This window comes from Dipodomys merriami, unplaced genomic scaffold (assembly GCF_024711535.1).
Source record: "Dipodomys merriami isolate MVZ:Mamm:240054 unplaced genomic scaffold, mDipMer1.0.p SCAF_125, whole genome shotgun sequence".
Taxonomy (NCBI): Eukaryota; Metazoa; Chordata; class Mammalia; order Rodentia; family Heteromyidae; genus Dipodomys; species Dipodomys merriami.
This window is the reverse complement of record NW_027202549.1, coordinates 1491219-1506486: the sequence shown is the minus strand read 5'-3', so window position 1 is coordinate 1506486 and position 15268 is coordinate 1491219. Positions and strand designations below refer to the sequence as shown.

General features: G+C 42.4%; 1 protein-coding gene across 2 annotated transcripts in view; it reads left to right on the top strand.

The window, feature by feature from the left end:
• Positions 1-14804, top strand: part of Topaz1 (testis and ovary specific TOPAZ 1) — a 43218-nt gene extending 28414 nt beyond the window's left edge. Inside the window, exons 12-19 of one of the 2 annotated variants that reach the window (XM_070017607.1) lie at positions 228-294; positions 2735-2909; positions 3489-3589; positions 5247-5412; positions 8671-8835; positions 11883-12086; positions 12400-12583; positions 14448-14804. In XM_070017607.1, the coding sequence (XP_069873708.1) occupies positions 228-294; positions 2735-2909; positions 3489-3589; positions 5247-5412; positions 8671-8835; positions 11883-12086; positions 12400-12583; positions 14448-14667 (1282 nt within the window). In that variant the 3' untranslated portion in view covers positions 14668-14804. The remainder of the gene's footprint in view (positions 1-227; positions 295-2734; positions 2910-3488; positions 3590-5246; positions 5413-8670; positions 8836-11882; positions 12087-12399; positions 12584-14447) is intronic. The other variant, XM_070017609.1, reaches the window with a different exon arrangement.
• Positions 14805-15268: the final 464 nt, after the last annotated feature.

The window sequence follows — 15268 nt, the reverse complement described above, 5'->3', positions numbered from 1 at the left end:
AAGTTTCTTCCTTCTCTGGCTATCCATGGTTCGTGGAGGAAGTAATGTAGGTAGATACCTAAACAATTGCCAATTTCCTTTACTCTTAAGTTTTTAGGGCATATTTTCTGCATCCATTTTTCTCAAGTCTCAGGTATAAATAGAACAAATTGACTCCAAGCATTAATGACTTCTGGGGTAGAGGGTGAAGAAAGATACACATATTTAACCTTTTCCTATCATTAAAGGTTACGGATGAAGCAATTTAAAATGAGCTGGAAGAATGATTTAGAGTCAGCCTTGAATGAAGTAGAGGTATGGCATTACTTTTTTTTTTAACAATTGGTGGGACTTCTGAAGATCAGTAACAGCAAAAATAGTTGAATCATAATCACACTTCAGGAAAAATTTTAGTAATGGACCTACTAGAGAAAACGCTTATTTCTTTTTATCACATTAATATTTTGCCCATGACTTATACCTATTGTAATCCTACCTACTCAGGAGGCAGAGATCTGAGAACTGTGGTTAAAAGACAGCCCAGACAGGAAAGTCTGTGAGACTCTTATCTCCAGTTAACTACCGAAAAAAACAGAAGTGGTTCACAAGTAGTAGTGTGCTAGCCTGGAGCACAAAAGCTCAGGGTTGGCTCCCAGACCCTGAGTTCAAGCCCCAGGACTAGTACAAAAAAATTAATATTTTAATTTCTAGAGTTCTGGGTTGGGAATGAAGCTTGGTGGTAGATTACTTAACCTAGCAAGCATGAGGCCCTGGATTTGATTTCCAGTACTATAAGAAACAAATCTAGGTTTACACATTATTTTAAAATTAATACTAAGGGTTGGAGGTATGGCTAAGCAGGGGAGTGGCTGCCTAGCAAGCACAAAGCCTTGAGTTCAGACCTCAGTAATGCCCTCACCCCCCCAAAAAAGTAAAATTGATTCTTAACTAATAGTTTGCCGCCAGGTGCTGGTAGCTCACACCTATAAATCCTAGCAACTCAGGAGGCTGAGATCTGAGGACCATAGTTTGAAGCCAGCCCAGGCATGAACTGCCTATGAAACTCTTATTTCCAGTAAACTATTCATAAGAAGCTGGAAGTAGAACTGTGGCTAAAGTGGTAGAGCACTAGCCTTGAGCAAAAGAAGCTCAGGGACAGCTCCCAAGCCCTGAGTTCAAGCCCCAGGTTCAGCAAAAACAAAAACACCTGTTTGCCTTCAAAATTCACTTGAGGTAAAATAGTGATGATCCAAGACAAATCTTTAATTCTGTGGCTGGGCAGACAAGCTCTGCTAACTTTGTCCATGTAGATCTCTGGTATGTGAGACTGACAGCCCAGGACCACGCTGCCCTCTCCTGGCAGAAATAATATCTGTTTGTATTCATAATTATTGGTCTGCTCTGAACTAGTGTGTTTATATCCTTTTATTTTATTATTTTTGTTGGTCATGAGGCTTGAACTCTGGGCCTGGGCACTGTCCTTCAGCTCTTCATCTCAAGGTGAGTACTCTAACCACTTGAGCCACAGTGCCATTTCCAGTTTTCTGGTGATTCATTGGAGATAAAAGTCTCACGGACTTTCCTGCCCAGGCTGGCTTTGAACCGCGATCCTCATCTCAGCCTCCTACGTAGCTAGAATTACAGGCATGAACCACCAGTGCCCAGCTGTGTTTATATCGTTGAAACAACTTTTTTGTTAAAGAAAATTACATCTTAATTTAAAATAGAAAGTACTAAGAAGAGAACACATTTACTGGAATTGGCTTTGTAGTCCATTTTGTAGAAATGTAATGCCCAAAATACTAAGCAGATCCCCAAGCATAAATGGTCAAATAACAGTGAAATGTAATCCCTAAAGGTAGTAAATCAATGTATGAAAGGAATAAAACACTATATTGTGGTAGACAAGCTTGCATTGTGCTGATCACCATCTATCTCATGAAACTCATCTCCTGTCCACTTCTGCTTTATCAGTGATGTCATTATTAAGAACCCTAGGAGCCGGGCCAATGGCTCAAGCCTGTAATCCTGGCTACTCAGGAGGCTGAGATCTGAGGATGGCTGTTCAAAGCCAGCCTGGGCAGGAAAGTCCATGAGACTCTTTATCTCCAATAAACCACCAGAAAACCAGAAGTGGTACTGTGGCTCAAGTGGTAGAGCATTCACCTTAAGCTAAAGAGCTGAGGGATAGCTCCCAGGCCCAGAGTTTAAGCCCCAGGACTGACCAAAAAAAAAAAAGAACTCTAGGAACTAGTTGAAGGTTGGATGGGTCCTGCTGGCTCATGCCTGTAATCCGAGCTACTCAGGAGGCTGAGATCTGAGGATCACAGTTTGAATCTAACCCTAGCAGAAAAGTTCACGAGAGTCTTATCTCTAACCACCAAAAATCGGGAAGTGGAACTGAGGTAAATCACTAGCCTTGAGGAAAAAGAAAAGCTCAGGGACAATGCCCAAGCTGAGTTCAAGCTATAGGACTAGCACCCCCTCCCCTAAAAAAATGGTTGTTATCTGAAGTTCATAGAGATTTGCTAGTCAGAAAACTTACTATAGATATAGCAGTATCCTATTACTGTACTGCTGATGTTATGCATGTCTGAAAGCTTATAAGATTGTTTTAAACCTTACATTCTCCTAATTTCTACTTAGCTAATCCGTGTCTGAACTAGAACCTATGTTACAGAAGTGACAGTTTTCCTCTTTCTTCCTTTCTTTTCTTTCCTTCCCCTCACCGCCCCCCAAAACATAATGTTGATAGGATTGTAAGGAAAAATGTGACTGGACCAAATTGGGAAACCTATACATTAACATCAAAATGAGCTGCGAAAAATTTGTAGATTTCCAGAGATTTTGTACTTGTATCGCCGAAACACTCACAAAAGACTATAAAGAAGAAACACCACTGGTTCCTTTTTGTGAATTTGCTGAGACAGGTAAAATGTCACTGTCTTGGTGTGTGTATTGGTTGGTTGAAAGGAGTACTATTCTCACTGGCGTAAAGCGTTTCACAATCTCCATGCTGAGAGTTTAGTGTGGCAGGTTGCTTGATGAATTTTTCCACCTGCTTATGGTTACCTTGAACTATAATTATACTGGGGCAAATGATTGTTTTTCTTATGTGCAATTCCTGAGGTTTGAACTCAGGGCCTGGACACTATCCTTGAATTTTCTGCTCAAGGCTAGCACTCTACCACTTGAGTCACAGAGCAATTTATGGCTTTTTCTGTGTATGTGGTACTAAGGAATCAAACCCAGGGCTTCATGCATGCTAGGCAAGCACTCTACCACTAAGCCACATTCCCAGCTATTCTCTTTACTTTTTAAACAAGTCTCTAAAATATAAACCAATTAGCTCACAGGATATATACAATGGACTAGATTGGGCCAGTAAGCCATACTATGCCAGGCTTTTATCTTTGCTGTCCTGTCAAACAGTAGTTGCGTGTTAATTTGCCTTTTCCGGCATCTTAAGTGACTTTTACTGACCTGAATATTCCTGCGTTGTGTTTCAGTTAGCAAAGACCCACAGCACAGTGAAGTAGACAGAACTTTGCTGGGAAGAATTGGAATCAGTACCATGTACTTCTACCATCAGTTACTGCAGTGGTGCAAGGTACGTTATTAAATTTTACATTTGGGGTTGGAATATAGCTCAGTGGCAAATTGCTTGTCTAGCAAGTGCAACATCCTCAAAAAAAATTAAATTTTATGTTTGGACTGGCACAGAGTGTTAGCTTAAATACTGTGTTTGTCAGTTGTAGGGCTTGAACTCAGGACCTGGGCATTGCAGCCTGAGTGCTCAAGGCTAGTGCTCTACTGCTTGAGCCACAGCACACTTCTGGTTTTAAGTGGCTAATTGGAGATAAGAGTCTCACAGAGCCAGGCTCTGGTGGCTCACACCTGTCATCCTAGCCACTCAGGAGGCTGAGATCTGATGATCTCGGTTCGAGGCCAGCCCTGGGCAGGAAAGTCCGTGAGACTCTTATCTTCAATAAACCACCAGAAAACTGGAAGTGGCGCTGTGGCTCAACTGGTAGAGGGCTCTCAATGAGCTGAAGAGCTAAACCCAGAGTTCAAGCTTCAGGACCAACAAGTACAACAAAAAAGAGTCTCACAGGGACTTTTCTGCCCAGGCTGGCTTCAAACCACGATCTTTGGATCTCAGCCTCCTGAGTAGCTACAATTATAGTCATGAGCCATCGGTGCCTGGATATCCTTGCATCTTGATGTGTAACTTTCTGAGCTTTAGCTCATTGTGAAAGTGGTCTTGTAGTAACTGAGATAATACCATTTTTCTACTTCTTAGGTTTCCCTGAGGTGGTAAGTAAGTTACAGACTCAGTAATTAAGTTCAGAGAGAGGGCAGGGAAATCCAACACAGAAGCAGAATTACAGAGTTAATAGAATAATTGGGAATGTGGCACTACTCACTAGTACACTGCACATCTCATTACTGCTCATTTCTATAAGGCGATCATTTCATAGCTGGGTACAATAACATGTAATTCCCTGGCCACTTGTATGTATACAGAATGCATGAATTAAAAAAAAAAAAAAAGCTTCGCCAGTCACTGTTGTCATCCTTGCTCACACCTTGTCATCCTAGCTACCCAGACGGTTGAGATCTGAAGATCACAGTTCAAAGGCAGCTGGGGGGGGGGGGGGGGAGCAGGAAAGTCCATGAGACTCTTACCTCTAGTGAATCACCAAAAAAGCCATTGGTGGAGCTGTGACTCAAGTGGTAGAGTGCCAGCTTTGAGCAAAGAAGTCAAGGGAGAAGTGACTGACGAGGCCCTGAAGTCAAGGCTCAGTACCAGCACGATAGACAGACAGACAGATTAAAAACTATTTATAGCCAATTGTTTTGATCATTTTTTCCTGCTAGCATCTGCCTAGCTGTGATGCCACCATCTTCATTTCCATTGTCTTTCCCTCTTGTATCTCAGACTGGACAACAGAAAAGGAGAAAAGGTAGTTTTCTGCATTAAGGCAAGAGTGAAATGCGAAGGGGAGGAAGGCCAGTGTACAAAGCAGAGAATACAGAGTTGCTTGATGAGAAGAGCCTCCTGTTGGTGCTGGGAGGGGCTGGTTACTATGGTCACTAAATTCCCCTTCCTTCCTTCCCTCCCTTCTCTCCGTGTCCCAGCAGAAGTGTAGGGCGGATGAAGCTGACTGCAAACTGGCCCTCTGCATACCAGTCGTCAACTTTTTGTGTCCCTCTAACGTGACAAGTGATTACTGCTCAGCTTCTCTTCCTGTTTTTCACTCTAGGGAAGAAAGGTCTTAGATAAACTATACGAACTAAAAATACACTTTACAAGTTTAAAAGGACTTACAGGACCTGCAAAGTTAGCACCAAGATGTCAAATTGTGAACATTGCAGCGGAGATTTTTCTAAAAACTGGAAGCCTGGATGGTGCCCTCTGGGTACTAAGGGGTAAGTTTTAATATATGCAAGAATGTATTTATATATATATGTATATGTTAAATGTATGTTAAACATATATGTTAATTTTTTATAAATTCTAATCTGTGCAATCACTTTGAGTAGATGCTGAACTCTGAAATAATAGACTTACTTACTATTTTTTTGTTGTGTTACTTGAACTTGGCCTGAGCTCTTTTTGCTCAAGCCTAGCATTCTACCACTTGAGCCACAGTGCCACTTCTGGTTTTCTGGTGTTTCATTGGAGATAAGAGGCTCATAGAAGCTGGGCACCAATAGCTCACGCCTGTAGTCCTAGCTACTCGGGAGGCTGAGATCTGAGGATCATGGTTCAAAGCCAGCCCAGGCAGGAAAGTCTGTGAGACTCTTATCTCCAATAAACCACTAGAAAACTGGAAGTGGCACTGTAGCTCAAGAGGTAGAGCACTTGCCTTGAGCTGAAGAGTGCAGTGACAGCCCCCAAGCCCAGAGTTCAAACCCCACAACCAACCAGCAACAACAACAAAAGAGTCTCACAGACTTTCCTGCCCAGGCTGGCTTTGAACCACGATAATCAGATCTCAGCCTCCTGAGTAGCTAGGATGACAGGCAAGAGCCACCGGCGCATAACTGATTTTTATATTTAGCATCATCTTCATAATTTTTAAATATACAATTAATAAATAAGGCAACACCTCAGATGATTAGTTCAGGTGCTGCCTATCATTCATAGATTCATAGATAGATAGATAGATAGATAGATAGATAGATAGATAGATAGATAGATAGATAGATAGATAGATAGATGATAGAAAATCACAATATATAATGCCTTTCTGTATTGCAGTGTTTTTATATACCAAAGATGCTAGCTCTTGATCTGTTAGATATTTATAAAATTTGCTCAACTTTTCACTTTCCTGTAACTCTTAATTATATACACTTACATTTTTCTTTTGCCTTTTTTTTCTACTTCACAAACTGCTCTTTAAGTCCTTTGTATTTTTGTACTTTTTGTATTTTGTACTTTTTCTTGTGTATAATGCTTCAACAGTCCATACCTTTAGCCATCCTAGAATTTCCTATTTACCACTATGTTCCTTGAACTTTGTATTCAGGGCTGGGAAGGTGGCTTAGTAGTAGAGTGTTTGCCTAACATGCATGAAGCCCTGGGTTCGATTCCTCAGTACCACATACATAGAAAAAGCCAGAAGTGGCACTGTGGCTCAAGTGGTGAGCGCTAGCCTTGAGCAAAAGAAGCTCAGGGACAGTGCTCAGTCCCTGAGTTCAAGCCCCAGGACTGGAAAAAAAAAAAAAAAAAAAGACTGTCTCTTAGCTAAGTGCTGGTGGCTCACTCCTCTCAGCCTAGCTTCTCAGAAAGCTGAGATTTGAGGATTGCAGTTCAAAGCCAGCTCAAGCAGGAAAGTCCATGAGACTCTTAATCACCGAAATGCCAGAAGCAGAGATGTGCCTCAAAGTGGTACAGCTCTCTAGTCTTGAGCAAAAAAGCTCAGAGACAGTGCCCAAACCAGGAGTTCAAGTCCCACAACCAACAACAAAAAAGAATGACTCTTACAGAAAATCCCCTTACATTTTGATTCTGAGGTAATAAACAAATGGCAGAGATTTACCAAGAATTGAATAAAGCATGAAAGTAGATGATTAGCTTTTATTACTCTAAATTAGTGTTAAGTATATTAATAAACTTCTATTCCAATCCTCATCTGAAAACCTATGTTTCATAAACATGTCATGGTAAAGTAGATTGAATTAAAAGGTCTTTTTTTTGGTACTGGACATTGTGCACTTGCTTTGCCACTAAGCTACATCCCAGCCCAAAAGGGTTTTTTTGTGTTTTGTTTTCTTTTTTGCCAGTCCTGGTGCTTGAACCCTGGGCCTCGGCGCTGTCCCTGAGCTTCTTTTGTTCAAGGCTAGCGCTCTACCACTTGAGCCACAGCACCACTTCCGGCTTTTTCTGTGGATGTGGTACTGAGGAATCAAACCCAGGGCTTCATGCATGCTAGGCAAGCACTCTACCACTAAGCCACCTTCCCAGCCCACCAGCCCAAACGTTCAAACTCCCCATGATCAGTTTGTTTGCTTTGGTACATAAAATAATCAACTTATTTACATTTTTTTAAAAATACAGATACATGATTTGGTAAACATCTCAAACCAAGAAGGCTCCCCTTACTGATTTACATGAGATGGAATTCTCACTATCTTTTTGCCTGGGCTGGCCTCAAACTGTAATTCTCCTGCTCTCTGCCCCGGGTAGCTGGCTGGGATCACTGAACTTGTCCACTCAAGTATTTTATGTTAAAGCACATATTCACTATATAATCAAACTTCGTTGTATAAAAATAAGGGTTAAGCCAGGCACCAGTGGCTCACACCTGTGTAATCCTAGCTACTCAGGAAGCTGAGATCAGAGGATCACAGTTCAAAGCCAGCCAGACAGAAAAGTCCCCCTGAGACTCTTATCTCCAATTAACTACTCAAAAAAAACAAGTAGCACTGTGGCTCAAATGGTAGTGTGCTAGCCTTAAGCACAAAGAGGTTCAGGGACAGGCCCAAGCCCTGAGTTCAAGTCCCACAACAAACAAAAAAATACAACAAGGATTAACCTTAGAATCAATACTGTCTAGAACACTGTCTTAATTATAGCAGCCAGGGCACTGGTGGCTCACACCTGTCATCCTAGCTACTCAGGAGGCTGCGTTCTGAGGATCACAGTTTGAAGCCAGTCAGAGGGAAGACTGAGAGACTTTTATCTCCAAATTAATCACCAGCCTTAAGCAAAAAAAGCTCAGGAAGGGGCTGGGAAGGTGGCTCAGTGATAGAGTGCTTGCCTTGCATGCCTGAGGCCCTGGGTTTGAATCCCCAGCACCACATAAGCAATAAGAAAAAAGCTGGAAGTGGCGCTATGGCTCAAGTGATAGAGCACTAGCCTTGAGCTGAAGAGCTGAGGGAAAGCGCCCAGGCCCAGAGTTCAGGCCCCATGACCGGACCCCAAAAAAAAGCTCAGGGACAGTGCCCAGGCCCAGAGTTCAAGCCCTAAGAACAACCAAAAAAAACCCCCCAAAAACCAAAATGAAACTATAGCAAAGTGGCTAGTAGTTGTGGGATAATAGACTAATGATCACCGGTCTCAAGTTGTTCTCATGACCCACATTTAAGCTTTGTCCCTTCTCCAGAAGATACTTTAAAGGCACAAGTTGTGAGTTCACAGTATAAAGCACTTGTTTTTGTTTTGTTTTGTTTTTGAAGAATCAGAATGGATAATCAACACACCCCTCTGGCCATGCGACAGATTTGATGTGCTTAATCGACATAACCTGCTGTGCACAATTGCACATGAAGTCCTCGCCAAGAGCCTTTACAGACAGACATTTGAGGTTTTGCAGAACCTTCCAGGTTTTCTGAACTCCCAAGGTATGTTTTTCAAACGCCTAGCTTATCTTTGCCCATCTGGTGTTGGTTAATAAGAATACAGTTCTCCACCTGTTGGGTTTGGGGTTTCTATATATTTTCCTGCATATTTTCTTTAACAAAGTCATTTCCTAAAAAGTGTTCTCTTGCAAATTAAACAAGGGCTTCCTGGTGGCTTCCAAATCAGAAATGCTTTTCTCTTCTAGTTGTTGGTCAACATTTTCCTCATATCCTTTGCCTACCTCTTGTGAGGTCAGCAGCCCAAGATGTGTTCAGGGATCCCTGGCAAGAACTTAAAAGAACTCACTGTAGTAAGAGAATGAAGCTAGGTTTCCTCCTAGTGGTGAATTTATGGAACTTGGAATCCATGGGGGAAATAAGAGAGAAGACGGGGTGGAAGGCAGACCACCACCACGGGCCACGGCATATGGAATCTTTCAGGTTAAGGCTTCCGTCATAGGTGGGGAGCAAAATTTGGGTCAGGAATTAGCTGTAGGACCATGAAAATATTCAGCTGAGGACTGGGCTAGTATCATATCCTATAAATCTCCATTTTCCTATTCTACAGATGCCATTACTATGATTAGCATGCTTCTTGTCAGTACCTTCATGGTAGATTTTTTTTTTTTTTTGTCGGTCGTGGGGCTTGAACTCTGGGCCTGGGCGCTGTCCCTCAGCTCTTCAGCTCAAGGCGAGCGCTCTACCACTTGAGCTATAACGCCACTTCCGGTTTTCTGGTGGTTTATTGGAGATGGGAGTCTCACAGTCTCTCCTGCCTGGGCTGGCTTTGAACTGCGATCCTTAGATCTCAGCCTCCTGAGTAGCTAGGATTACAGGCGTGAGCCACCGGCGCCCGGCTAGATTTTTTTTTTTTTTTAAATCTTGATACAGCAGGCCCTTAATATAGAGGACTGCATTGGTAATGAAACGGAGTGACCATTTTAAGTGAGTCTGTGTCTGTGTACTTGCACATGGGCACATACTTGCATGCCAGTTCTAGATAGATAGATACATAGATAGATAGATACATAGATAGATAGATAGATAGATAGATAGATAGATAGATAGATAGATAGATAGATAGATAGATCTCGATTGATCTCGATTGATCTGACCAAGACAGACAGACAGATATGCCAGATTTTGGAAGATCCTAAATAACAAACAGGGTTGTCTTTGTATGTAATGAGGGCTATTCATAAAGAGATCTGAGAAGCCAGGCGCTGGCGGTGGCTCACGCCTGTAATTCTAGCTACTCAGGAGGCTGAGATTTGAGGATCGAGGTTCAAAGCCAGCCCAGGCAGGAAAGTCTCTGAAACGCTTTATCTCCAATAAACCACCAGAAAACCGGAAGTGGGGCTGTAGCTCAAGTAGTAGAGCGCTCACCTTGAGCTGAATTGCTGAGGGACAGCGCCCAGGCCCAGAGTTCAAGCCCTATGACCGACAAAGAAAAAAAGAGAGACCTGAGAAGAGTAAACTAATAAGTTCCTCTAATGGGAAAAGTGAAGAGATTCATTTCATAATAAGATCACTGAGACATCCTATAGTGAGACATCCTATAGTAATGAAGACCTAGAGCCTTCGTTGTATATACCCCACTGAAGAAAGGGAAGAAAGTTGGATGTCTCCAAGATAACTTCTCATTCCTTTAAGAGCAATTAAAAGAGTTGGGCACTGGTGGCTCATGCATATAACCCTAGCTACTCAGGAGACTGTGATCTGAGGATACCAGTTCAAAGCCAGCCCAGGCAGGAAAGTCTGTGAGACTCTATCTCCAATAAATGACTCAAAAAGCTGAAAGTATCACTGTGGTGCAAAGTGGTAGAGCGCTAGCCTTGAGCACAAAGAGACTCAAGGACAGCATCCAGGCCCTGAGTTCAAGCCCCAAGATGGGCAAAAAATAAAAAAGTAGGAATACTCATTGAAAGATTTGTTACTGTTGTCATCAGTCTCACAGACTTTTCTACCCAGACTGGCTTTGAACAGGGATCTTCAGATCTCAGCCTCCTGAGTAGGTAGGGTTATAGGTGTGTGGAGCCACCAGCATCAGGCTTCATTGAGAGATTTTTAAAGACTTGATTTAGTTATAGTCATGGGCAAATCCAAGAAGGCTGAAGTTACTGAAAAAAACATGAAATTATTCAAGACAAGCAAATATGAATTTGTACCTGAACACAAACATCTAAACAACTTTTGAAATCTGGGAGGAACTTCTTTTCACATTGTCCCTCATAAAGGAAAGAAAACAGTTTGGATTTTGTCAAAGCTTTTTAGTTTCTTCCTTAGAAAATACATTAAGAGGGGCTGGGGAGGTGGCTCAGTGGTAGAGCGCTTGCCTTGCATGCCTGAGGCCCTGGGTTCGATTCCTCAGCACCACATAAGCAAAAAGAAAAAAGCCGGAAGTGGCGCTGTGGCTCAAGTGGTAGAGGCGCTAGCCTTGAGCTGAAGAGCTGAGGGACAGTGCTCAGGCCCAGAGTTCAGGCCCCACAACCAGACCAAAAAAAAAAAAAAAAGAAAGAAAATAAATTAAGAGCTAGGTGCCAGTGGCTCATGCCTATAAATAATCCTAGCTACTCCAGAGGCTGAGATCTGAAGATCAAGGTTCAAAGCCAGTCCGGGCAGGAAAATCCATGAGACTCTTATCTCCAATAAACCACTAGAAAACCAGAAGTGGTGCTGTGGCTCAAGCGGTAGAGCACTAGCCTTGAGCTGAAGAGCGCAGGGATAGCGCCTGGGCCCAGAGTTCAAGCCCTACAACTGACAAAAAAAATTAAGAAAATTACACTTTAGTGGTTGTAACTTCTTTGGCACACAAGAAAGGCCAAGGAAGCCAAAGGATAAAGAAAAAAAAAAAAGAAATTTGAAAGACCAACATAGGTTAGTTTTACCACCACCACCAAAAAAAATAGTAATAATAATCATAAAAAACCATTTTTTTTTTTTTCCGGGCTGAGATATAGTAGCAAAGCACTTGCCTAGTAACATCCTGGGTTCAATCTCCAAGATCAAAAAGCCAAACAGTTGTTTTTTTTTCATCTTCTTCATTTCAGAAACTATGGAGATATCCCAGTACAGCCTTCTTTTTAATAAACTTCTTGATGCCTGCATAGAAAGCAACAGTCTTGGCATGTCATCTTCGGTGGCAGAATTCATGATGACGAAGAATATTCCAATTGAGTTCTCCTTCCTCAGAAGATTAATTACTTCTTTAGGAAGGAGTTGTTTATGGCTCAAAGCTAGAACCCACTACAAAAGTACGTTCCATTTCAGATGTTTTTCATTGGCTATCTATTGGTTTTGAATTTTATTTCCCAAGATCCATCTTTAAAATTCTTTAAATGTGTAAAAATAAGTTGATAAATAGAACTGGTTTTTGTTGTTGTTGTTAAAATGTTATTTCCCTTTTGTTTCCAGTCACTGTGTGTGTGTGTGCCAGGCCTGAGGCTTGAACTCAGGGCCCTGAGCACTGTCTCTTCTTCATTCAAATGGTCACTATAACTATTTTGGAAATTTAGGTTTATATCTATTGGGGTTTTAGTAAACTTTTACCTGTTATTTAATTTTCAGGTGCTCTTTCTTTAGGATGTTATCCACCATTAGAGGGAAATTTATACAGAAAGCTTCTACTGATTCCATCGTATTTATCTGAGATTGAAATGCTTTTAGCTATCGAAATCTTTCTGGTCTCTAATGCTAGTAGTATTCAAAGTCCTGGACCATCTACACAGATGCTACAGATAGTTTTGAAAAGGTTTGTTGATAACTTTTTTTCTTTTTTCTTTCTTTCTTTTTTTTGCCAATCCTGGGACTTAAATCCAGGGCCTGGGCTCTGGCCCCGAACTTCTTTTGTTTAAGGCTAGCACTCTACCGCTTGAGCCACACAGTGCCACTTCCAGCTTTTTCTGTTCATGTGGTACTGAAGAATCAACCCAGGGCTTCATGCATGCTCGGCGAGCACTCTACCACTAAGCCACATTCCCAGCCCTGGTAATAACTTGTCAGTTGTGGGGCCTGAACTCTGAGCATGGGCGCTGTCCCACATTCCCAGCCCTGGTAATAACTTGTCAGTTGTGGGGCCTGAACTCTGAGCATGGATGCTGTCTCTCAGCTCTTTAGCTCAAGATTAGCACTCTACCACTTGAGCCACACAGCACCACTTCCGCTTTTTCTGTGTATGTGGTGCTGAGAAATCGAACCCAGGGCTTCATGCTTTTCTAGGCAAGCACTCTACCACTAAGCCACATTCCCAGCCCTGGTAATAACTTTAACTGTACTCCGTGAAGGTAGAGTATGTCTGCCCTAGGTTATGTATGTGATTGTGTTTGTGTCAATATGTATATATACTTTATGTACATGTTACAAGCTTGGTTACATTTACATTGAGAAAGAGACATATTTGAAGCTTAAAACCAAACAATATAAGATGCTAAGGTAATAAACTCAATGGTAGAGTATTTGCTTCGTGTATGTAAGGCCCTGGATTTTATTTCCAACATTACTAAGAAATAAAAACCAAACAAGTGGCATTCAATAAACACTTTCATGACTTCAAATATGTTACTGAATGTTCAACCTTTCTTGTGTAGTTTGGTACTAAAAAGGTCTTTATCTTTTTGCTCACTCCAAAGCTCTAAGGAGCAGGTCTAAAGGGATAGTTTATTAGGTTCATTCAAAAATACTGTTGAGGGGCTGGGAAGGTGACTCGGTGGTAGAGTGCTTGCCTTGCACGCATGAGGCCCTGGGTTCAATTCCTCAGCACCACATAAGCAGAAAAAGACAGAAGTGGCGCTATGACTCAAGTGGTAGAGTGCTCACCTTGAGCTGAAGAGCTGAGGGACAGTGCCCAGGCCCAGAGTTCACCCCCCATGACTGACAAGAAAAAAAAAACTATTGAAAATAAAAGCATCAGTCAGGCTCATTTCTATATATTAAAATTATAGGCTCATGCCTTTAATCCTTGGTACTTTGGAGGCTGAGATCTGATGATTGTAGTTCAAAGCTGGCCTGGGCAGAAAAGGCCATGAGATTGATTATAATTGCACAAAAAAGGCAGAAGTGAGCCTGTGGCCTAAGTGGTAGAGAGCTATCCTTGAGCAAAAAAGCTCAGGAATAGCACCCAGGCCCTGAGTTGAGTCCGAGGACTGGCACACACATAAAGCATAAAAAAATGCAAAAAGGGTGATATTGTCATAAAGATACTCATTACCTGACTTATACAATGGTAACCCCTGTGTACAACACCTGAACGATCATAAAATATTTTAAAAGTGAATAAAAAACCTTAAAAGCCATTGCTAAAAGAACATGGTGAAAAGACTAATAGTGTGGAAATAGTAAATACAAAGGACTCTGGAAGAAACCCTTTTGCTGCCTTTTAGATAGAGCTTCTAGGGCTGGGAATGTGGCTTAGTGGTAGAGTGCTTGCCTAGCATGCATGAAGCCCTGGGTTCAATTCCTCAGCATCACATACACAGAAAAAGCCAGAAATGGTGCTGTGGCTCAAGAGGTAGAATAGAGCCTTGAGCAAAAGAAGCTCAGGGACAGCACCCAGGTCCCAAGTTCAAGGATTGGCAAAAAATAAAAGTTTCTGAGTTTGGGAGGTGTTCACTTTACAGATGTGAAGAAAACAAATCTCGAAGCAAGGATGACTACCAGGCTGCAGTGGAAAGGTTAATAACAGCCGCCCGCATATCAGACCCCAAGCTCTTCATTAAGCACATGACTGTCAACGTGAACAAGGAGCAAGTTTACAGTTTGGAAAACTGTTCAGCCCTGAAGTGGCTGAAAGAGAACATGAAATGGGCTGGGAAGGTATGGCTTTTCACTAACTGTTAGGCATCGAAGGGCTGAGTTGTTGGTTTTGTGGTTTGTTGTTTTTTTTTTTTTAAGTTCCAATAATCATTGTTGAAAATAAAAAGCAATAAAAATAAAGAGCACTCACTGTATTGAGCTTTTGTTCTTTATTGACTTCCAGTGAGGTAATAGTTTTCCAACAATAAAATATATTGGATGGGGATGGAAACGTGGCTCAGCAGTAGAGCGCTTGCCTAGCATGCCTGAAGCCCTGGGTTCCATTCCTCAGCACCACATAAGCAGAAAAAGCCAGAAGTGGCGCTGTGTGGCTCAAGTGGTAGAGTGCTAGCCTTGAGCAAAAGCAGCTCGGGGACAGCGCCCAGGCCCTGAGTTCAAGCCCCAGGACTGGCACACACAAAAAAACTATATGAGGAAAACGACGAACGGGAACGTACCAAGTGGCTGACAGCCTGCACACAGACCTGCAAAGCCCGGCCCCCAAATGGACTCCCGAGCAGAGCTGGCGGAACGCCGCGCGCATGCGCACGGGCCAGCGCACGCGCACGCGCACTCGCGCGTGAGCCGGAGGAGGAGGGGGAGAAAGGCGGCCTCTTCACTAAGGCCTCGCGCATGCGCAAAGCCG